At 45.5% G+C, this 23523-nt stretch overlaps 2 protein-coding genes, 1 long non-coding RNA gene and 1 pseudogene across 3 annotated transcripts; 3 read left to right on the plus strand and 1 right to left on the minus strand.

Annotated features, from left to right (window-relative positions):
• The first annotated feature begins 257 nt into the window (after window positions 1-257).
• LOC114774355 (laminin subunit alpha-3-like) lies at window positions 258-9489 on the plus strand. Its single transcript, XM_028966277.1, has 22 exons — window positions 258-326; window positions 604-758; window positions 830-971; window positions 1309-1408; window positions 1510-1626; window positions 1755-1925; window positions 2002-2153; window positions 2615-2821; window positions 2907-3055; window positions 3130-3292; window positions 3382-3515; window positions 3621-3771; window positions 3870-3974; window positions 4124-4269; window positions 4359-4476; window positions 4845-4982; window positions 5099-5229; window positions 5306-5440; window positions 7537-7672; window positions 7964-8088; window positions 8259-8436; window positions 9274-9489. Exons 1-22 carry the CDS (start codon window positions 258-260, stop codon window positions 9487-9489), a joined length of 3138 nt encoding a protein of 1045 aa, XP_028822110.1.
• A 115-nt stretch (window positions 9490-9604) lies between these two features.
• On the plus strand, window positions 9605-10329 carry LOC114774359 (uncharacterized). Its single transcript, XR_003744796.1, has 3 exons — window positions 9605-9933; window positions 10042-10132; window positions 10210-10329. It is a non-coding gene; the product is annotated as an uncharacterized LOC114774359 (long non-coding RNA).
• Window positions 10330-11813: 1484 nt separating this feature from the next.
• Window positions 11814-14721, plus strand: LOC114774348 (arginase-1-like). The gene is made up of 8 exons (XM_028966273.1): window positions 11814-11974; window positions 12047-12119; window positions 13094-13268; window positions 13462-13621; window positions 13844-13938; window positions 14009-14113; window positions 14200-14336; window positions 14486-14721. Exons 1-8 carry the CDS (start codon window positions 11852-11854, stop codon window positions 14647-14649), a joined length of 1032 nt encoding a protein of 343 aa, XP_028822106.1. The 5' UTR covers window positions 11814-11851; the 3' UTR covers window positions 14650-14721.
• On the minus strand, window positions 14675-21765 carry LOC114774356 (prolyl 4-hydroxylase subunit alpha-1-like; annotated as a pseudogene).
• Between the last annotated feature and the right edge of the window lie 1758 nt (window positions 21766-23523).

Raw genomic sequence — 23523 nt, forward strand, 5'->3', positions numbered from 1 at the left:
AGGATTTATTGAGGATGATGCATGAGCTGAACAGTCGCAGCGAGCAAACACTCTGGACCATCATGGTAGTGCAGATGAGGGAATATCACTTAAATCTGCTTTCGTTTATGAGCAAAAACCTGTTCTGATTCATACTATTAAATTGCCAAGACAGATCAGCAGATATCTCATTACTGCTGTAATTACTTATAATATATGTTTTTTGACAGCAACAATGGAACAATCTGGAAAAAAAACGTGACCTCATCCAATCAGACATGGAGAAGATCAGACCCCTGCTGAGGAGGATTTCAGCTCAGCTGAAAATGCTGGTTGACAGGAAGAGAGTACGAAATGACCGCACCCAATTTTAATTCCGTTTCAGTTTACATTTTTTTTTATTTGTTAGCCAGATTTATGACATCTTACACTCATCTTTCTGAACCAGCGATTTAGGTCAAGCTTTTGTCTGAACTAAACGATTTCCATGAGTGAAGGCAAGAATTAAAGCAATTAAACAGACATTTAGAGACATAGGCACCAGAAATCCACTTTGGTCACTGTATTAAATAAACTCAAGTTAAATGAAACTACAATTATTTTATATTGTATTTTTTGATACAGCAATATGAGCAGCTTGGCGCCCAGTTGGATGGAGCGAACAGCGCCCTCATGAGGAAGCTGGATGAGCTTTCAGCCGCGGCTGCCTTGGAAGGCCTGGTGAGGCAGGCAGAGGAGCACGCTCACAACCTCAGCAGCTTGGCCTTGACCTTTCACCTGTGAGTCCAGTTTTTATGAATGGGTGACAATTTAAGTAGCATCATCATCATTCTGGTTTTTGCTTCACTAGAGAACTGTTCAACATCATGAACAGCACAAAGGTTCTTGACGCCATTGAAGTGATCAGCGTCTTCACAGACATCAGGAACATCATTGATGAGGCTGAGACTGCTGCCAACCAAGCAGAAGACGCTGCAGACGTCGCCCTGAAGGTGAATAAATCAGAGATTGAAGATCTGAAGATCCTGGCAGATTGCCGCTGGGATATGAGATGGAATGTTTTTGAGGAATGCTGCATGTAATCATAGCTGCTGAACTTCAACATTGAACTGCACTGATGTTCAGAGACCATGATGGTAGATCCCACGTTGACTTTTCGATTCTATACTGCTTCCTCTGATTCAGACCACTTCCACCAAAAATAAATCAGGTTCTTTCTGTAGAACATGACCTCCAGGTTTAAGCCAAATAGATAACAGTGATGTGTGACTAGGTGTTGTATGATATGCAGACTGGTGACTCTTGATATGGATATTTTTTTTATTGTAGAACATTGGGAAACAGGATCTAACCAGAAGAGCCACATCACTGGTCCACACTGCAATGAACCTGCAAGAAAAATCCATGGAAGCCATGGATGATCTCACAGGTCATTAAATCGTGACGATCATCAATGTCTTCTCACCAGTCACCACCACTGTGCTTTTCATCTTCAGTTGTTTTCTCCTGGTTCTGGTTGGGTTTCCACAGATGCGGTGGACAGAGTGGACTCTCAGAAGAACCGTTCAGAATTGGCACAGAACAAGATGGAGACCCTGAAGAGAGATTTAAAGACGACTCTGAATGACCTAAATAACATCAATCAAGGTTGTTCTACTTTATTTACACTACTGCACCAATTTGGATTACAGAATAAAGCATCTCGATTTTAGTTCTGAACATCTACATCTATCAAATAAAACCTCTCTGACCCAATTTTTCATATTTTTACCCAGTTGACATTGGACTTCTCATAGATTCAGCCAAAGAAGGCGTGTCTTCTGCTAATGCCACAGTCACCAGTGTAAGATCCAGACTGGAAAGCATCGATGAAGGTCTGAAGAACCTAACTGTTCCATCTGTGGAATTGAATCTGGATGAGATTCTAAATAATGCGAGTGAGGCGCGTAAGTGTCTTGCATTCTTGGTGTTTCCATGAACGTGTGTTGCCAGTGGATAAAAGTGAAATGCTCCTGTTCACAGTGACAGGTCTGAATCAGACGTTTCCTCAACTGATCAATAAAACTGAGGAGCTGGAGAACCTGAGTTCTGTGGAGCTTCCCACCAGCAATGTGTCACACAGCATATGGAGAATCAGGAAGCTGATCGAGACAACCAGACTGGTGGCCAACTCGGTCAGGGCTTCTTTCACTAACTGCACAGAAGGGCTGATCAAAAACACGTTGATAACATGTCAAATTAATGCAGGGCATAATCTGATCTTTTGACCCCTGCATAATGTGTCACTTTGGGAGTCATGTAGGCTTGGGATCAATTTTTCTTTCTTTGAAATTGTAGAACCTCATCAATAAATGTCTGGATATTTCAGATAGAGTGTGTGTGTGAGTGTGTGTGTGTATATATATATATATATATATATATATATATATAGAGAGAGAGAGAGAGAGAGAGAGAGAGAGAGAGAGAGAGAGAGAGAGAGAGAGAGAGAGAGAGAGCTGGTATGTCGCCCCCTGGTGGTCCTTGGAATTTTAATACATCAGTGATTTAAAAACATCAAACAAAATGCATATCAATTATTCAGTCATACAACATCTTCTTAATCATTGTGAAGAATAATTCTTTCTTCATGCGGCAGATCGGAGTGCCCATGATGTTCAATGGACAGGGTCATGTTGAGTTGAGACCCCCGACTGACCTCACAGACCTGAGGGCCTACACAGATTTCGACCTTCTACTGCACCGCCCCAAACTGGACTCCTCCAGAGGGGACGGCGGGCGCAGGCGCCGCCAAGTCGAAGATGACAACAGAAACACCTTCGTCTTGTACCTGGGTAACAAGGATGTAAGTAAACTCCGTCCATCCACCTATTAAATTCACCCCTGCATCCTGGGGTGTGGATTACATGTTTGGTGTTCGTCTCGTTCAGTCCTCCAAGGACTTTGTGGGGATGGTGCTGAGGAACAATGTGCTCTACTGCGTCTACCGCCTGGGAGGAGTTTATCACGAGGTCATGACCACAGACGTCTCCAGGTCTTCACGAGATGCTGCTCACTTTGACAAAGTGGACTTCCGCAGGTACAGATCAAATCTTCTCATCATTGGGCACATCGGCTGCATTAATGACCCCTGACCTCCTGCTGCCTGTTCAGAGTTTACCAAGATGCCCAGGTCATCTACACCAGGAAATTTGCAGCCAAGCTTGAAGAGACGCTGCCAGCATTTCCCTATCGATCCACGTCCAGCCTGGGTCTTCTGGACGTGCAGCGTGACAGCGTGGTGTTTTACGTGGGAGGATTTCCCCACAACTTCACCGTAAAGCATTCAGCACTTCTCGAAAATGAACAATATAGCAACATCACGGCCTGACAGTTTGTTGCCTCTTTTTCTTTTATTCATCACAGCCACCGGTAGAATTTGGTAGAAGTTTATCTCCATACCATGGTTGCATCAAGTTCTTCTCACACAACAACAAACCCATCAGCCTGTACAACTTCCAGCAGGCCACCCACATCAACCAGGAGCGTCCGTGCTCCAGGTGAAGAGGCTTCCTTTCAGTACTTCTACACCGGTGCAAGTTTCATTTCAAGTCCTTGGATGAGTGCTGATGCTGTAGAAGGTTAATCATGTGGTTTGTCTTCAGACTGTTGAAGCGAGTTCCATCCGAATATTTTGATGGATCAGGGTACGGAATGATTCAAATGAAGCAGCCTGACACGATGAAGAGGAGGATCATCAGCTTCAGCGTGCAGAGCCGACTGATGGATTCTGTGCTCTTCTACATCGAGAACGAGGTGTGGAACCTGCAGATGACCACACTCAGCACAACTCCTCTGATCTGATGCTGCACTAAAGAGCGCCCTTGTTTGAAAGCGAATGTTCTGTGTTTTAGAACTCATTCTATCTCCTGACTGTGGAGAAGGGATTTCTGGTTCTGCAAGGAAGACGTGGTGAACAGGTCCATGTGAACAGAAGCAGCACTCAGCAGTTTCCAACAGTAAGAGCTGGAGACTTCAAATCCCAGTACATGAAGTGTGGACACATTCTTTCATACTTTCTCCACTATAGATGCGTTCTCCAATTTAACTTCTACTTCCATTCATATTCTCTTTTGCTTCTGTTTTTTTTTTTCTTTGCTTGTTTCAGATGAAAGGTTCATACCTGGACATCACCATCCGTCTTGACAGAAGTTTCGACGTCTACACTGATGTAGTGAGTCTCTCAGTGGCCTTCACCAGAGACATCTATCAGGAGTTCTACATTGGGGGTGTTCCAGCGATACTGAGACACAGGTAAGATCCAGAGGATAGAACCTGTGCCTGCTTTTCCTACAGCACCTGTAACTGGTGTAAAAAAAATGTCTCCTCCTGTTTCCCATCAGAGATAATATAACCTCACCGCCACTGAAAGGCTGTCTGCAGAGCTCACCCAAGATGGACGGGGCGTGTCGCTTCTATGAGAGAGTTGGTGTGACGTATGGATGCCAGGAGCGCTCACTGGTAAACAGTTTTAATCAATCCAATACAATAAAATATATACTTGTGCAAGTGTGTGTGTATTCGTGAATTTGTAAAAAACATCATGGGTCCTAATAGTTCATACACACTCAGTCACAACACAAATACAGTAACAGAGTTTTAGTCAAGGATGTTGTTATTATCATTGTAGGTGAAAACGTAAGGTTACTTTTAAAATGTTAAAAATAAGATTATTTATTTTGACATACTGCCGTATTCCTAAAGAGGCGACAGTGAGCTCCTGTCCAGTCATGTCTGACCTCATGACTAACCGCGTTTTAATTCTATCCTCTGTGATGTATCCACATGGACATTACAACGGGTGAGGTGAGTTTTATTTTGTTCTGCAGGAGGTTTTTGACGCCGCATTTGATCAGGACGCCTCCCTCGTGTTGGACCCAGCACCAACCGTACCTTTCGGTTCCATGGTGTCACTAGGCTTCAGAAGCACCAAGGCTGAGGGGATTCTTCTACAGACAAGTCAAGAGGTGTAGAAATTTAACTCATATTTAACAATCAGAGTCTGCGGGATTAAGATCGTTATGTTGAGTATGGCATGCGTGTAGAATAATGTGAATTTTCCATTTCCTCTTTTTACCATCAGGCTCAGGTGTTTGAACTGTCCCTAATGGACGGGTTTGTGGAGTTCAGGAATGGCGATAGAGCTGTGAGGTCCAGTAGGACGTACAATAATGGAGAGTGGCACTACCTGACAGCCATCAGAGATGGTGTAACGTAAGACAATAAAAAGAAGAATTAGAAATAAATTCCTAAAGCCAGAGCTAAAGTGACAGCATGTGACTCCTCTTAGGCTGGGTCTCAGGGTGGATAATGTGGACGAGGGAAGTGAGGCACCGGATCGTCCCACTGCCAACACTGCAGGAAATCGCCTTATTCTGGGGAAGACGAGTCTTAGGGGCTGCCTGGGGCTCCTTTATACAAGAAGGTCTTCATCCTCCTCCCTTCCACTGGGAATCAGTGCAGTTAAAACTCTACACAGCTACGAATCACTCGGTTACAACTTTATACAACTCTATACCCTGCCGTTAAAAATCTACACAGATACAAATCACTCGGTTTCAACTTTATACAACTCTATACCCTGCAGTTAAAACTCTACACAGCTACGAATCACTCGGTTACAACTTTATACAACACTATACCCTGCAGTTAAAACTCTACACCGCTACAAATCACTCAGTTACAACTTTATACAACTCTATACCGTGCAGTGAAAACTCTACACGGCTACAAATCACTCGGTTACAACTTTATACAACTCTATACCGTGCAGTGAAAACTCTACACGGCTACAAATCACTCGGTTACAACTTTATACAACTCTATACCCTGCAGTTAAAACTCTACACAGCTCCAAATCACGTGGTAACAACTTTATACAACTCTATACCCTGCAGTTAAAACTCTACACGGCTACAAATCACTTGATCACAACTTTATAAAACTCTATACCCTGCAGTTAAAACTCTACACAGCTACGAATCACTCGGTTACAACTTTATACAACTCTATACCGTGCAGTTAAAACTCTTCATGGCTACAAATCACTCGTTTACAACTTTATACAACACTATACCCTGCAGTTAAAACTCTACACAGCTACGAATCACTCGGTTACAACTTTATACAACTCTATACCGTGCAGTTAAAACTCTTCATAGCTAAATATCACTCATTTACAACTTTATACAACACTATACCCTGCAGTTAAAACTCTACACCGCTACAAATCACTCGGTTACAACTTTATACAACTCTATACCGTGCAGTGAAAACTCTACATGGCTACAAATCACTCGGTTACAACTTTATACAACTCTATACCGTGCAGTTAAAACTCTTCATAGCTAAATATCACTCATTTACAACTTTATACAACACTATACCCTGCAGTTAAAACTCTACACCGCTACAAATCACTCGGTTACAACTTTATACAACTCTATACCGTGCAGTGAAAACTCTACATGGCTACAAATCACTCGGTTACAACTTTATACAACTCTATACCGTGCAGTGAAAACTCTACACGGCTACAAATCACTCGGTTACAACTTTTTACAACTCTATACCCTGCAGTTAAAACTCTACACAGCTCCAAATCACGTGGTAACAACTTTATACAACTCTATACCCTGCAGTTAAAACTCTACACGGCTACAAATCACTCGATCACAACTTTATACAACTCTATACCCTGCAGTTAAAACTGTACACAGCTACAAATCACGTGGTAACAACTTTATACAACTCTATACCGTGCAGTTAAAACTCTACACAGCTACAAATCACTCAGTTACAACTTTATACAACTCTATACCGTGCACTTAAAATTCTACACAGCTACAAATCACTCGGTTACAACTTTATACAACTCTATATCGTGCAGTTAAAACTTTACATGGCTACAAATCACGTGGTAACAACTTTATACAACTCTATACCGTGTAGTTAAAACTCTACACAGCTACAACTCACTCGGTTACAACTTTATACAACTCTATACCGTGCAGTTAAAACTCTACACAGCTACGAATCACTCGGTTACAACTTTATACAACTCTATACCCTGCAGTTAAAACTCTACACAGCTCCAAATCACGTGGTAACAACTTTATACAACTCTATACCCTGCAGTTAAAACTCTACACAGCTACAAATCACGTGGTAACAACTTTATACAACTCTATACCGTGCAGTTAAAATTCTACACAGCTACAAATCACTCGGTTACAACTTTATACAACTCTATACCGTGCAGTTAAAACTCTACACAGCTACAAATCACGTGGTAACAACTTTATACAACTCTATACCATGCAGTTAAAACTCTACACAGCTACGAACTATATCATTTTCTTTCTCTATATTTTTCATATGAAACTCTACATGCTTCTATATAAAGTCTATAATATTTTTATTCACTTGATAAAACGAATCACACTGTGGTTCACTACAGAAGTGTAACAATCTTCTTTTGGATGTTTCTTGTTGATGTCAATTTGGTGTGTTTCATTTCAGTGACCTCTGCAAAATCACTGACCTGAGTGACTTCAGTCGAGTAGGGCAGGTGAATGTGGGATTTTGTGGTGCAGAGCGTCCCCCTCAGGCCTTTAGGGTGAATAACCGCAAACACAAACGGAACAGACAAGCTGTGGTAAGGAGAATATTCAATTCTAATCCACATGATTAAATCCAAACACAATCTGAAGGTATCAGTTCTTGTTATCGTGTCTCCTGTTTGGAGACGTGGTGGACACGTGGTGGCCTAGCCGGTAAGGCCGTAATCGAAAAGGTTGCAGGTTGAAATCTCGAACCGGTGCCACTGAGATGCCACGGAGAAAAGTATCGTCCCCACACACCGCTCCTTCACACCGCGACACTTCACTTTCTCTAATTTTTTGGGAAAGTTTAACTGTTTTTGGAAACAATTGACTTCCTGTTACAGGAAGGCGTTCCTCATCATCAAAGGAAGAGCTGTCCGTCATCAGCTGTTGTGCCTCACGCCTACAACCTCGGCAGCAACAGGAGTCAGATGAGCTTCTCCATCCTCCCAGAGGAGCTCAACTTCCGGTGAGACATCTGCACCCATACAGCAGTGTTTAACTTTTCACATTCATCTGATGTATTCTGATGTTTTCCCACAAAAACTGTGCTGTCCGGTTATGGCTCAACGTACTGCTGTTAACTGGTCTGATTGGCTGGAGTGACTCGCTGCTGACCCATGTATTTGTTCATCACAGACCCCACTTCTTCATGAGAGTGAAGACCACTTCATCTGAGGGTCTCCTGCTTCACATCTCCAGTAAGCAAAAAGGCTCCTATTTGGCTTTGTACTTGACCAGCGGAAAGTTCCATCTGTCGGTGGGGAACAGCAGCATCTTCTACAGCAGAAGGATAAATGATGGTAGATGGCACGATGTGAGTACCACCTCTTTTCATTTTGGTGATTACATGACCCTTACAGCTACAACTCACTACATGAAATGCTGCTCTTTGATTGGCTAGGTGGCGTTCAGTGTGGAAAGACACTCGTTCCACCTTGTTATAGATCAGGTTCGTGTGACTGATGGTCAGATGTCAGAAGTCTCCATTCAGCTGGACTCTCCAGCGTTTTTGGGAGCAGATCTTACACGAATCTCCACTTCTAACCAGGTAACTCACAACTGATTACTTAATTAGAGTTGGCAGTAAAGATTTTAAATGTTAAAGTAGGTAGTAGAGTAAATGTATATATTACAGTAAATAATACATTAAATGTGGATGTTAAAAGTAAATAGTAAAGTAAATGTAGACATTACAGTAAATGATACAGTAAATGTGGATGTTACAGTAAATAATACAGTAAATGTGGATGTTAAAAGTAAATAGTAAAGTAAATGTAGACATTACAGTAAATGATACAGTAAATGTGGATGTTACAGTAAATGTACATGTTACAGTAAACTATACAATAAATAATACAGTAAATGTAAATTTTACAGTAAATTATGCAATAAATTCAGTAAATGTGGATGATACACAAAATAATACAGTAAATGTGAAAGTTACAGTAAATTATACAGTAAATGTGGATGTTACAGTAAATGTAGACGTTATAGTAAATGATTCAGTAAGTGAAAATGTTACATTAAGTGTGGATTTTACCGTAAATGATACAGTGTGTGCAGATGTTAGAGTAAATGATAAAGTAAAAATGTAGATGTAGTAGTATAGTTGTAATACTGGAAGCTGACTGTGTACTTTTTCTGATGGAAGAGATCCATACCTGCTCACAGCATAGTTGGATGCATCCGGGACTTCAAGTTCTACAATGTTTTGATGGGAAAGCCAGATGTCAACATTGGAGTGACGCCCTGTTTTGAAGGGCGAATGGAGGAAGGAGTCCATTTTGGTGGTGATGGAGCTTATCTTTTGTTAGGTGAGTATGATGGCAATTTTGCTCTGGAGAAGATGCTTCTGGGTTCAGAGTGAGTGAGAAGAACTACAGAAGCGCCATGTCTGAGTAGGAGCACCTTCAAAGTGAGCTGCACATCAGTCCCATGTGTGTAGGTTGTGTTGCTGTGTGTTCTTTGGCTTTCTGATCTAGTTCTTTGGACCATGAAGTCATTGTGGTAAGTTTATGGCTGGGTGGAGCCAAATCAGGTGTAGAAATGATCATGTTATGATCAATATGATATTAAACTGGAGCTATCTGGAGTCTATTAAAGAGAAACTGATAAAAACACATCTTCATGCTTATCATCTCAGCAGTGTGTGTGTGTGTTTGTTTGGCTTCTAGAGAACTCCTTCCAGCTGGGCGCCAGTTTTGACCTGGATTTTAAAATCCGTGCCCATCAAGGTCCGGTTGCAGGGGCCGTGTTGCTCTACATCAGCGTCCGCAGACGCAGCATCACCGTTTATCTGAAGGACGGCCTGGTGAGTTTTACACCATCAAACACCAACCAGTTCTCAGAAAATGACGATCCATGCAGAGCAAATCACTTTGGAGCCCTGAGATCTGTTCTTGTCCACCCCGGCTCTTAGGTCACGGTCCGGGCGAACGATGGGGGCGGGGACTACAACGTGTCTGTCGTAGCCCCCCGACACCTCTGTCACTCCTTTCACCAAGTAAAAGGTCCTCCATCCTCCATCCAATGCAACTTGCCCCCATACAGAGACGAGGCTCACGTCTTCACATCTTCTACATTTCAGTTCAGAAACTGAGGAACGAGATTCTCCTTGAAGTGGGTTCCAGGTCCCAGAAAGTCGCTGGACCCTCACGCACTTCCTACGGAAAGAACACAGGCCCCTTCTACATGGGCGGAGTTCCTGGTAACTCCAACATCTTTTCGTTTTGCTCCATGTTGACGGTGTGTTTGCTGCAGATGTAAAATACTCCTCGGCCTGCATTTCCCCTGCAGATGCACTGAAGCCTACGCTGGGTTCCGTCTCCTCGTCCTTCACGGGCTGCGTGAGGGACGTCCTGATTGGTGGGAAGGAGGTTCTTCTGGCCTCGGCCCACGTACTGCACGGACCCGTCAGCGTCCACGGCTGTCCAGCCAACTGAGGAGCTCATCTTTAGCCCGAACTTTTCTTCTGAAATCTGCTCTACTCCACAGATGAAGTCAGAGCAAGAATTCAACATTTTCTGCTTTCATTTTCCTAATCTTTAAATGAATATTTTGTGATAACATTGTATAACATTCAGTCTAAAATGCAACAATAAATAATAATGATTATAATAATAACCGAATGTGAATGATAAGCCGGCATTTCTCTAGATTGTGTGGGTGTGCAGCACAGCACACGGTGTCACAGTGAGATGTGTCCTCTGCTTTTAACCATCACCCTTGGTGAGCAGTGTGCGGGGACGAGGATTTTGCTCAGTGGCACCTTGGCGGATCGGGATTCGAACTGGCGACCTTCTGATTACGGGGGCGCTTCCTTAACCGCTAGGCCACCACTGCCCCCATGAAAGTGACGTGACTGTCATTGTGAGGGTCTGCAGGGTGTCACATTTAACCGTCACCCTTGGTGAGCAGTGGGGACTGGTGTGTGGGGACGGCGCCTCGCCCAGTGGCCCTCGCCTAGTGGGTAACACACTCGCCTATGAACCAGAAGACCCAGGTTCAAATCCCACTTACTACCATTGTGTCCCTGAGCAAGACACTTAACCCTAAATTGCTCCAGGGGGGGACTGTCCCTGTAACTACTGATTGTAAGTCGCTCTGGATAAGGGCGTCTGATAAATGCTGTAAATGTAAATGTAAGTCAAGTTAAGACAAGTTAGTGAAACGAAATGGCGTTTCTCCAGAACCAGGAGCTGAATGTAACATACTAACATCGACACACCGGGCTGTGTGTTGACGAGAATGTCCTGAATGTCCTTACATGTCCTTACATTAATAAAATAAAGGAAGAAGAATTGCGAGAACGCTTGAAGATAAATGATTACATTTACATTATTTATCAGACGCTCTTATCCAGAGCGACTTACAATCAGTAGTTACAGGGGACAGTCCCCCCCTGGAGCAATTTAGGGTTAAGTGTCTTGCTCAGGGACACAATGGTCGTAAGTGGGATTCGAACCTGGGTCTTCTGGTTCATAGGCGAGTGTGTTACCCACTAGGCTACTACCACCCATGATCCATTTAGCACCTCAACCTCATCATGAAACGGAGTCAAATGTATTAATAAAATAAAGGAAGAAGAATTGTGAGGTTGGAAGGTGTTTGGTTGACATTTAGGTGTGAAACAGATGATTTTGCACGGAACATGAAGCGCGGAGGTGCGGTGTCGTGACGTCACTCTCGGTACAAAAACCCGTGGGGTCCGCGGCGCGCGGCGCTTCACCATGAGGGGCGGACTGCGGCTCCGCGCGGCGCTCGGCGCACCCCGACGTCACCCAGCGGGCATCGTGGGCGCTCCCCAGCGTCACTCGGTGGGAATCGTGGGCGCGCCCTTCAACAGAGGACAGGTGAGCGCCGGTCATCATCATCATTATTATCATCATCATCATTATCATCATCATCATCATATCCTGCTGCAGCCCCGGGACGGAGTGGAGAGCGGACCGGACCTGATCCGAGCTGCAGGGCTGCTGCAAAAACTCACCCAACAAGGTCGTTTCTGTGTGTGTCAACTGTGTGTTGAAGTGAATCAACTGAAAAGATTTTAGTCTGAATGTCCTTACATGGCAACTTAATCTGTAGAGTGTGTGTAGTGTGTGAAGACGATGTGTAGCGTGTGTGTAAAGTGTGTTTAGAATGTGTGTAGACTGCGTGTGTTGCATGTGTAGAGTATGTGTAATGTGTATAGAGTGTGTGTAGAGCATGTGTAGCCGGTATGTAACATGTTTAGAGTGTGTGTTGCATGTGTAGAGTATGTGTAATGTGTGTAGAGTATGTGTAGCCGGTGTGTAACGTGTTTAGAGCGTGTGTGGCATGTGTAAGAGTATGTAACGTGTTTAGAGCGTGTGTGGCATGTGTAAGAGTATGTAATGTGTTTAGAGTGTGTGTAGACTATGTGTAGCTGGTGTGTAACGTGTTTAGAGTGTGTGTGGCATGTGTAGAGTATGTGTAATGTGTATAGAGCGTGTGTTGCATGTGTAGAGTATGTGTAATGTGTATAGAGCGTGTGTAGAGTATGTGTAGCCGGTGTGTAACGTTTTTAGAGCGTGTGTTGCATGTGTAGAGTATGTGTATCATGTATATAGCATGTGTGTAACATGTGTAGAGTGTTTTTGCAGTGTGTGTCTCGGTCTGCTGTTCCTTGGTTGCGGTGCTGGTGTTGAATAGTGTGTGTGAGAGTGTGTGTCTGTGTGTGAAATACTTTGTTTTATTCATAGCAGCTCAGAGACTGAATCCGATAGGATGAGTGAGCCAACGCCCCTGGAGAGAGTGTGTGTGTGTGTGTGTGTGTGTGTGTGTGTGTGTGTGTGTGAGTGTGTGAGTGTGTGTGTGCGTTGGGATTGCTGTTTAGAGATGAGTGATTTATTTGGCTGGCTAGAGCAGCAGGTGATTATTTACCCATCATGCATTGGACCTCTGCAGGTCAGCATGAGTGTCTGTACCGTGAATGTGTGTGTGTGTCCCAGGCTGTGCAGTGAAGGACTATGGGAACGTGACATGTGACGATGTCCCCGCTGACGAGCCCTTTGGGTGTGTGAAGAATCCACGGACAGTCGGACGGGCCAATGAGCAGCTCTCACACACTGTTGCCACGGTGAAGAGGGAGGGGAAGACGTGCGTCGTCCTCGGAGGAGACCACAGGTGACAAGACCCGCAGGCTTCCCCCGAATCCCGGTCACACGACCTCCTGGTCATGTGGAACGGAACAACATTTAACGATTTGCAGAATAACATTCAAATGTTATTGAAATAAAGATTTTCCAGTCAAACGTCGTCCCGCAGGTTCCAGGTCTGGCATCAGGCCCCCCGTCTGTTTTGTTGTTGTGACCCGCAGCTTGGCGATCGGGTCCATCCATGGACACGCGTCGGTGCAGGGCCAGCTGGGTGTGGTGTGGGTCGACGCCCATGCCGACATCAACACTCCTTTGACCACACCCACGGGCAACATCCACGGACAGCCCATGTCCTACCTGATCCACGAGCTTCACTCAAAGGTTTGGCTGATCAACTACTCAGACCACGTCTGCAAATGTAACATATTAAACTGGTCATGCTGACCTGCACTCTGATTGGCTCATCATTGCACCTCATGACATGCTTACTGTGACCAGCCTGACAGGAAACTCAAGAGAAATGTAAATGTGAAGAGGCACCTCTCTAAAGCACATGATACTTAAAAATGATCTCATATGGTTTTGCATTCCGTGTTCCTTCAGGTTCCTGTCGTGCCAAACTTCTCCTGGATCAAGCCCTGCGTATCAGCCAGGGACATCGTCTACATTGGGCTGCGAGACGTGGACCTGGGGGAACAGTAGGTGTTCACCATCACGTCTCAGTCGTGCATCATGCAGCTTTCAGCTCAGATTTCCTCCATTCCACAGCTACATCCTGAAGCATCTCGGGATCAAGATGTTCTCCATCACTGAAGTGGACCGACTCGGAATAGCCAAAGTTATGGAGGAGACATGTGACCACATCTTCTCTCAGTAAGTGTCGATGCTCTGACTGCAGCAGCTGTTCATGCTGTATTATTGGTGATGATGATGGTTATTAACAGTGCTTCTTTGAACAGGGTACAGAAGCCAGTTCACCTGAGTTATGACATTGATGCCCTGGACCCCACTGTTTGTCCTGCCACAGGAACTCCAGTGGTTGGGGGTCTGACCTACAGGGAAGGGGTCTACATCACAGAGCACATCTGCCAGACAGGTGAGGTCCTGAAGCAGAAAATCATCTTCACCCTCTTCAGGTCCACCCGGGATGTGGGCGTGGCCAAGAGTGCCAAAAGAATCCATTTTTTCCCCCCTCGTCTTTGAGTATCTGATTGTCTGACCTCTGACCTCCCGCTGGTGTCCTAGGCCTTCTGTCAGCGGTGGACATGGTGGAGGTGAATCCCAAATGTGGCCGGACGGACCATGAGGTCAAGTCCACGGTGAACGCGGCGGTGGATCTGATTCTGGGGTGCTTTGGGAGGGTCAGAGAGGGGTCACACCCTTCTGACTACTGCATATCCCAACCTTGACCGCTTTAACCACAAAAAATGTTAATGGTCATAAGAAGGCCTTGTTTTATTAAATCTTACACAATCACCGCATCTACCAGTGTTTTCATTTTATTTTGTCATGAAATATTAACACGTTTGTTGAAATGAGACCACAGCACGCGCCAATCATGGCATGAGCCAGCCAATCACACAGGAGCTTTCTGCTCATAAAAAACAAGGCACAGATCACAGATCCTGACAGCAGGAGGTCATATGAGGGGAGGAGCAGCAGCAGACCAAAGAGGAGCAGGAGGCAGGGTGTGTACGAGAGACTGCGAAGACTTCGTCAGTCCATCTCATGAAGGCCACAGCGTCTCCTGAACTCCTGGCCATGTTCATGGATCCACTTGTTGGAGACTGAGGGAGGAGGAGAAGGAATGAAGCTCACCTGATGAAAGTAGGAAATGAAGTAGGAAGTGGAAATGGCTTTTAGCCTCACCCCACTTGTTGCCCACCAAAACAGGACATGCGGCATGACGCGTGCTGTAGTCTCCTTCTCCACTGGGCAGCAGGTTGTACCAGAACACAGCCGTGCCCTGAGAGAGAAGATCCCAAGTCACTCTCACACACACACACTGTACATACAGATTCAAGTGAAATGAAGACACGTACCTTTATGGGTCTCACTACTGCGCCTACTTCAGGAAAGACGGTGGCACCACCTGCTGCCACGTCACTCATCTACAGTTAAGGAAAGTCTGTTTATATAAGGGACGTCCTGTGGGAGGGCTTGGTTAAAGGTCCCCTCTCATGAAAATGTGACTTTGTGAGATGATATAACATTAATGCGAGTTCCCCGAGCCTGTCAATGGTCCTGCAGTGGCTAGAAATGGCGATAGGTGTAAAGAGGGGTTTGGTCATTTTGCTCCGCTGTTCAGAGCCGCAGCTCAGACGGTCGGGTGTCTGTGTGTAACATGTTTAGAGTGTGTGTAGTGTATAACACGTGTAGATTGTATTTACAATGTTAGTGTTTGTGTCGTTCTGCTGTTCCTTGGTTGCGGTGCTGGTGTTGAATAGTGTGTGTGAGAGTGTGTGACATACTTTGTTTTATTCATAGCAGCACAGAGACTGAATCTGATAGGATGAGTGAGCCAACGCCCTGGAGAGAGAGAGAGAGAGTGTGAGAGAGAGAGAGAGAGAGAGGAGAGAGAGAGAGAGAGAGAGAGAGAGAGAGAGAGAGAGAGAGAGAGAGACGAGAGAGAGAGAGAGAGAGAGAGAGAGAGAGAGAGAGAGAGAGAGAGAGAGAGAGAGAGAGAGATAGAATGTGTATGTGTGTTGGGATTGCTGTTTAAAGATGAGTGATTTATTCGGCTGGCTAGAGCAGCAGGTGATTATTTACCCATCATGCATTGGACCTCTGCAGGTCAGCATGAGTGTCTGTACCGTGAATGTGTGTGTGTCCCACAGGCTGTGCAGTGAAGGACTATGGGAACGTGACATGTGACGATGTCCCCGCTGACTAGTCCATTGGACCATTCTGCTTCAGCGTTCAGAGAGCTGCAGCTCAGACGGTCGGATCTGGAATTTGTCATCTTATGTCGTCATAAGGGGAAAAGATGTAAAAATGAGCACACAAGATTCTTAAGAACCAGTGTGTTCATTTTATTATTTTTGGAAATATGCAGACACGACTTCCTGTCTGCGTCAAACATTGTGGTTTGTGAATGGTGTTGATTAATTTCCGCAAATGCCCGCTCACTTCTATTGGCTACTCCCCTCCTCATTATCATTTAAAGCTACAGACACCAAAACGGCACATCCTGGGGAAATCTCATTGTGTGACTGGATCAAAGTGGCTGGAATTCTGCACCACGGCTGAATTCCGGAAAGCAACTTACAGTATTAGGGGACCACTAAGACTGAAAAATTCATGTCATGGGGACCTTTAACAGTGCATTGTGGGAATATGGGAGTCAGACAGAAAAGAAGTGGGAACCTTACATAGAAGAGCCAGGTGGCGATGCGGTTCCCTGTTCCCAGCTCTTTAAAGGCATCAGGCTCATCTTTCTAAACAGCAGCAGAGATACAGAGGTGTTGAGGACTCCCGTCAGCAGCAGCAGATGCATGAAGAGCAAAGAGCAGTTCAATATTTACCCGCCCAAAGTCAAAGTGGGGCTCATACTGGCCTCCAACACCGTAGTTTGCCACCTGGGAAAGAGTGGGGAAAAAAAGAAAAACTCTTTCTACACACACACTGTCTGGTAATTAAAGGCACGGCATGGCAGTAGATAAGTTCTATCATCCAAATAGGAGGTTATCAGGATATGTGGAAGGAGACCACATCTGCTCCTCACAAGCTCTCTACAGGTGTCCCTTAGGGCTCAGTACTTGGCCCTCTCCTATTCTCCCTTTACACCAAAAGAACTAAGGGTGTGTTCTCCTATCACTGCTACGCAGATACCACCAAGGTATTGGGAAAGCATTAATCTAGACTCTTCTCAGTCTTGGCTCCTAGGTGGTGGAATGAACTTCCACTAGATGTTCCAACAGCTAAAGATCACTAAAAGGTCACTAAAGATCTTCAAAAGCAAGATAAAAAGCTTCCTTTTTAGGAAGTTCAAGTTCATATTTTATGCCGAATTAGTAGTTCAGTTTGAGGGGTGTCATCTGTATGGGCTGTAAAGCCCATTTTGGGATACACAAGTCTCACAAGTGCAACCCTTGTTTGAACTAGTTGCACAAAAGTGCCACAAGTTCCTAGAAAAAAACTGACTAGTCAGAGTTTTGTACTAGTGCAGCAAAATAGCCAACTAGTGCTACCAGGCAGCGTACTAATGCACCAATCCGATATAAAGGATCTAAAATTAATGCTCACTCTGCTTTTTAATAGTAGTTACCTGCAGCTCCTCTGCTGTCTGAACATCCAGCCCGGTCAAGTCTTCTATGCGCTGGTTGATGTGATCCACCACCGAATGTTCATTCGCAGTCAACCAAGCGCTGACAACACACACAAACACACATCATCATCACCACCACGATCCTCACCACCAGCCTAAATCCAGCTCGGAATACACCCATCCAATGGTGAGGCTGTGAGTTACTAATTTGTCATTTTGATTGGATGAGAGGAGTGAGCAGATCTCATGTGATCACTCGCATTTTGTAAAGTAGGGTCATGATGCTATAAGATGATTCTTCTGTTGCTGATGATTGTGTTGCTTAGTAACTTAACACCAAACGCTGAATGATAAATGAACTAAATTTAAACTTGGGATCATCACATGCTGCTGCTCATGGTCCAGCTCCTCCTCTCATAAATCAGAGCCCCTGATGGGAACAGATCTGCTCTGAGAACAGGGAGGTGAGGAAGACACAGGGAGGTGAGGAGGAGGAGAAGAGAGAGAGGAGACACATCCTGTTTACTGACCCCACAGATCAGCACCATCAACTGCAGGTTGGTCGTGAACACGTCCACATGGGGGAGCTACAGCGTGGCTCTGCGCTTCCGCACTTCATCACGATTACAGATTCAGCATTTACTGAAGCTGAACTGCTGAGCCATGAACCTCTTACCTTTTAGAGACTCTGTACTGGGCTGTGGTTAGCTGGCCTGTCTGGGGGTCATGCACAGTGGCACGTCTGAGCTAAAGTCCACGACAAAGCAGGAGCAGGAGGAGATGAGGAGGAATGAGGAAATGAATGAGGGTGAAAAGAAAAAGAAGAAGAGCACAGTATCAGATGTCAGGGCAATACCCACATGATGAGGACAACATGAGCGCCGCCAAGTGGCACTGCCAGTTTAATTTTCACGTGTTAAAATAGACATCAACTCTTATTAATATTATTATTAATAAGAAGAAAACACATTAATATAATTTCAATTATTTCCTTTTGTTCTCATGGCAGTCCAATCAGAGACGTCTCCCGCTCTTCCACAAAAACCAAAATTAAGAAAACAGAAACGTAAACGGCGATGGCAGCTGCAGCAAGAACAGACATCTCTTCAATATGCATTATACATTACAGGAAAACCCCACTCGAAATGAAAAGAGTGAGCTTGGCTCGCATGCATACGGGGTCGGCGTGAGTGGTGGGGCGGGGCTCTGCGCCCTCGGATCTTACCTCTTGCTGATACGGTACTGGGCCGTCTCCAGCACACCAGTGACTGGGTTGGAGATGGTGGCTCGCCGGAGCTGTGGAGCCAACCGGCCAGAAGGAGACGAGTTACAGAGAAACTGCACCGCCTCATAGTGTACAATCTACCCTGAGCTCCTGGACCCGCCCACAATTTTTAAAAAAATCAAGAAAAAGATAATCCTGCTACATGCAAATACAACATTCCCCTGATATTCACGCTCATGGGCCAAAACGTCCCAATTCGGAACGGTCAATGGGCGGCAGTAATAACGTACTGCCACCGAGTCAACAACGACGACAACGCTCTGCTCTAGCACTCGGTCGATAATAACGTCGACAACGACTCTCTCCAGCACCGCATTGACATCGCCGACTCTCCATTTCTATGCCACCATCAGAATTTCTGTACTGAATCTATTCAGAATAGTCCACGTTTGTGTCGCGATAGATCAATTATAACATCCAACAATGCATTAATAACACATTAATATTGCATAAATAACGCACTAGTACTAAAGTACAAAACCTCAGAGACAGTTCTGTGTGTGTTTCATCATTTTTCCTGAAAGGGCGGGCCCACCAAATTACTGGTTCCACATGCAACAGGCGTAAGGGGAGGCTCCTGGGAGTCGGTGTGTCACAGTTTGGAGAACGAGAGATAGCGTGTGGTTTCGTTGGTGTACTAAGTGTTGGTCCTTGTCTTGTTTGTTAAAATTAACTCCTTAAAATACAACGTTTTCAGATTCCATTTTTCCTCTGCCCCTTTTGTCTATTGACCCGTAGTGCCACAACATTCACCTATGTCCCTACCCTTAACGGAGACGTGACAGGTGACATGAAAACTGATCCTCCGCCCACTCCCCCATCCCACACACACACACACACACACACACACACAGATAATGAAATTAGGATCTTTGTATTAACATGCACAAACACAAGCATTACATGTACAGAAAAACAATGCATGCACATGGAGCGCCACCCAGAACACAAACCCTGGTGAACCCACCCTGGGCTTGGCCAGCTCCTTGACCTTCTCAATCTCCCACTCTGAGATGATGTCGTGGTAACGGATGATGTAGGGGCGGTCCCACTCATCTTCCTGCTTCACTGGGCCCAGTAGGTAGCGTGGGTGTTGGTTGTTGTCATAGTAACGACAAAACAAGCGGCTCTGTCTGCGAGGGGTCTGTGGCGGGGGACACAGAACTGAAATAACCCCAGAGGACACTGCATGCCAGATCGGACACATTCTGTACCAATCCAGCTCAGGCGCCAGGCCTCATTTATTACATCAAGAGCAAAAAAAAAATAAAAAATCTTTACTGCTCTAAATTTCGTGAAAAATCTCCCTCACCATCTTGATACCTTCCCCGCGACACAGCTGCTCATACTTCTTCTTCTCAGGAAGGTTGTCCTTCTTTACACCCTTCCTGCCCTCGGACTCCTCCCTCTCGGGCTCCGCCCCTTCGCTCCGTCTGTACCGCAGGTCCTCACCAGCCTTCCTCTGCTTGGCCAGTTGGTACTCGAAGTACTTCAGATTACCATTGGCTCTCTGGTGCTCTGGGTCTGTGCATTAAAAAAATGTTTGATACGACCCTGGACTCATGAAGTGCTCCGCCTGTAGCCTCACCAAGTTCCAGCAGCCTTCTGGTGAAGTCCAGGGCTCGCTCCAGCTCCCCCTGCTGGTAGACGGAGTAGCTGAGGTAGTCCAGGACCATGACGGGTTCCACGCTGCTCTCCTCACCCTCGTCCAGCTGCTTCAGCGCCTGGGCCATCCACACCTCCGTGTGGCGGTAGTCGGACTCGGAGTAGGCGATCCTGCCCAGCTCGAAGCAGTCCTCCACTGTCAGCGTGCTTCTGTAAGGCAGCTTTACGGAAGTTCCTGGGACACAGAGCACCAGCGTAAAAACTCCTACTCCTGCTTTCCCCCAGGGACAAAATGAACATCACCAACCTGGCAGATCACCAGTGGAGATCGACTGGGTGTCCAGCTGATAGGTGTCCTGCAGCCTCAGCAGGGCTTTGGCAGCCCCAGTCTGGTCCTCATCACTGGGAAAGTGCTGTCGCTGGATAGTGAGGTTCGAGATAAACCCTGAACACATTCCAAAAAACAAAAAGTCTGATCAGATCATGATGTCCACTCAGATGCAGGTACAAAAATCTCACAACTTTTCCGCTGTGCATTGGATCACTAATGTATGGCCAATGGTCTCTTCCAAAAAATAGATATAAATAAAACTAGAATATTTAACACTAAATGTATAGCATCAAAATAATCAAATAATAAAGACAGGCTGCACCTTCATTAAATTATCCATGGTCATGTCCTACAGAGTTTAGATGAATTATGCAGAAGGCATAATTCAGAAGGCTTACCATCAGACATGTCTTTCAGCACCAGGTTCTCCAGATCACCCCATTCCGTGTTCAGCCGCTTCATCAACTTGAAGGCATTGACAGGGTGACCGAGAAAGCCCTCGGGGTCCTGGGTGGCAATGGATGTTAATGAATCCAGCTTCTCAGCCCACCTAAAGACAAACACGCAGAGAACAGAAGACAAGAGAAGAGAATTCTGAGGGTCCAAGAGCTGCACAAAAGGAGAAATATTACATTTCCGCTTGGTTCTTTCAAAGATATGGCACTTCTCACCACGCCTTCCAGGTTGCTTCTTATCATGCCAGGTATCTGATAGCCATGCTACACTCACTGTTTGACCTGCTCCAGTTTGCGCTCTTCTGCTTGTATATAGTCCTTCAGCGAGGTTACCAGGTCCTTCTCTGTGAAAAGCAGGTCTGTCATCTGACCTGCAAACATCAGTCAAACCCTGCAGTTCCATTAAAGCGTCCTTCTACATCAACGTTGTGGGGTTCCAACACATACACGTCCTCCAAATAGGGGGGTGACAATAAGATGAACTGTGAAGCTCACCGATCGACGTGAAGAAGTCGTTGTGGGCAGAAACAGAGTGATAAGACAGCTGAGCAGCACAACATGGCAGGTAGTCCAGGACCTCATCTACAGAGACCGCGAGCGAGATGAGAGAGAGAGAGAGAGAGATGAGAGAAGGAGAGAGAGAGAGAGGTTAACAATACAGAGAGAGTTTAAGACGCAGAGACCGACACAGAGAGAGACAGATAAGAGTTTACAGACACCAGAGAGACAGATAAGAGTTTACAGACACACGGAGACAGACAGATAAGAGTTACAGACACAGAGAGAGACAGATAAGAGTTTACAGACACAGAGAGAGACAGATAAGAGTTTACAGACACACGGAGACAGACAGATAAGAGTTTACAGACACACGGAGACAGACAGATAAGAGTTTACAGACACACGGAGACAGACAGATAAGAGTTTACAGACACGGAGAGAGAGACAGATAAGAGTTTACAGACACGGAGAAGAGAAGATAAGAGTTTACGACACAGAGAGAGACAGATAGAGTTTACAGACACAGAGAGAGACAGATAAGAGTTTACAGACACACGGAGACAGACAGATAAGAGTTTACAGACACGGAGAGAGACAGATAAGAGTTTACAGACACAGAGAGAGACAGATAAGAGTTTACAGACACAGAGAGAGACAGATAAGAGTTTACAGACACAGAGAGAGACAGATAAGAGTTTACAGACACAGAGAGAGACAGATAAGAGTTTACAGACACAGAGAACCGACACAGAGACAGCGAGAGAGCTTAGACACAGAGAACCAACGAGATACAGAAGGTTTATCGACACAGCCAGAGAAAGAAAATTAAACTTACCAACACAGAGTGAGACAGAGAGAGAATACAGACGCAGCGAATCGAAGCAGAATGTATTTTCCTGCATTTTTTTCTATCGGAGAGGAAAACCTTTTTACACACAACAATACTCTTGTACGGTGAGGCTGCCCCCACCCAGAAAGCTAAGATCTGGAGCGCCCCGCTAACCCTGAAATAAAGTACCGTGTCAGTGTGATCGTGAGGAAACAGCAGCCCACGACGTAGAGAATTTTCCAGAATGTCCTCCTGCAGATGCGGACACTGTCGGCGTCTTCACTCGCTCCACAGCGGGACTTCCCCGCGGAGACGAACTCGGCTGGTCGGTGGGTCTCCCGCCGCGGTGTCAGCGCTCGGAAAGCCGCAGGAAAAAGTCGGACTGAGAGCCGCAGCGGCCGCCGCGGAGCCCTGTGCCCGAGTGTCGCCGCCTGCAGGAGTTTTCACTGTTCACATCTCCTTCCACACACACGGCACGAAATTATAAAATCTTTTCATTTATACGGTGTTCTTCAGAGAATAGGTATTTGTTATTTTTAGGTCATGTGTATATAGTGGGGTATGATGGCTACTAAGTTGTATGTTGTTGAACACGCTTGGGATTCAACGCTGCCGCGTTTATTAAGATCTCCGGTAGGTGTCGCTGCTGTGCCGGCGCGCGTTGATGACGTCGATTGTTTGACGTCGCGACTCGGACCGGTCCAGCCGCTCCCGCAGGATTTAAACGTCAAGTGTTTTGTATTTGGTGTTTTTTTATGTTTATTTTATGTTTTTTTAGTGTTTTTTATGTTCTTTGCACGTGTGTTTCAGATTTTTAAAAAATGCTGCGGTGGCTGCGATGCCCTTCACCGCCCCCGGACTGGTTGATCTGGAGGTCCGGCAGCAGCTACGTGGCGCGGATGAGGTCAGGTCAGGGGCAGGAGGACATTTGTACCCGTCTCCGGTGCTTTGCGGTTTAGGAAGGAGGATCCGTTGTGCTTCCAGGTACCTGGTGAAGCTGATGAAAGGGG

The sequence above is a fragment of the Denticeps clupeoides genome, unplaced genomic scaffold, assembly GCF_900700375.1.
Source record: "Denticeps clupeoides unplaced genomic scaffold, fDenClu1.1, whole genome shotgun sequence".
NCBI classification, from domain to species: Eukaryota; Metazoa; Chordata; class Actinopteri; order Clupeiformes; family Denticipitidae; genus Denticeps; species Denticeps clupeoides.

What these genes read in the sequence shown, in the direction of transcription:
- LOC114774348 (XM_028966273.1), top strand. Translation starts at nt 11,852, where the DNA reads ATGAGGGGCGGACTGCGGCTCCGCGCGGCGCTCGGCGCACCCCGACGT. An exon ending in GACGTGGACCTGGGGGAACA is followed by an intron (nt 13,939 to 14,008) that starts GTAGGTGTTCAC and finishes TCCATTCCACAG; the next exon opens with CTACATCCTGAAGCATCTCG. An exon ending in AGAGCACATCTGCCAGACAG is followed by an intron (nt 14,337 to 14,485) that starts GTGAGGTCCTGA and finishes CTGGTGTCCTAG; the next exon opens with GCCTTCTGTCAGCGGTGGAC.
- LOC114774355 (XM_028966277.1), top strand. Translation starts at nt 258, where the DNA reads ATGGAGAAGATCAGACCCCTGCTGAGGAGGATTTCAGCTCAGCTGAAA. An exon ending in TCTTCTACATCGAGAACGAG is followed by an intron (nt 3,772 to 3,869) that starts GTGTGGAACCTG and finishes TCTGTGTTTTAG; the next exon opens with AACTCATTCTATCTCCTGAC. An exon ending in GCCATCAGAGATGGTGTAAC is followed by an intron (nt 5,230 to 5,305) that starts GTAAGACAATAA and finishes GACTCCTCTTAG; the next exon opens with GCTGGGTCTCAGGGTGGATA.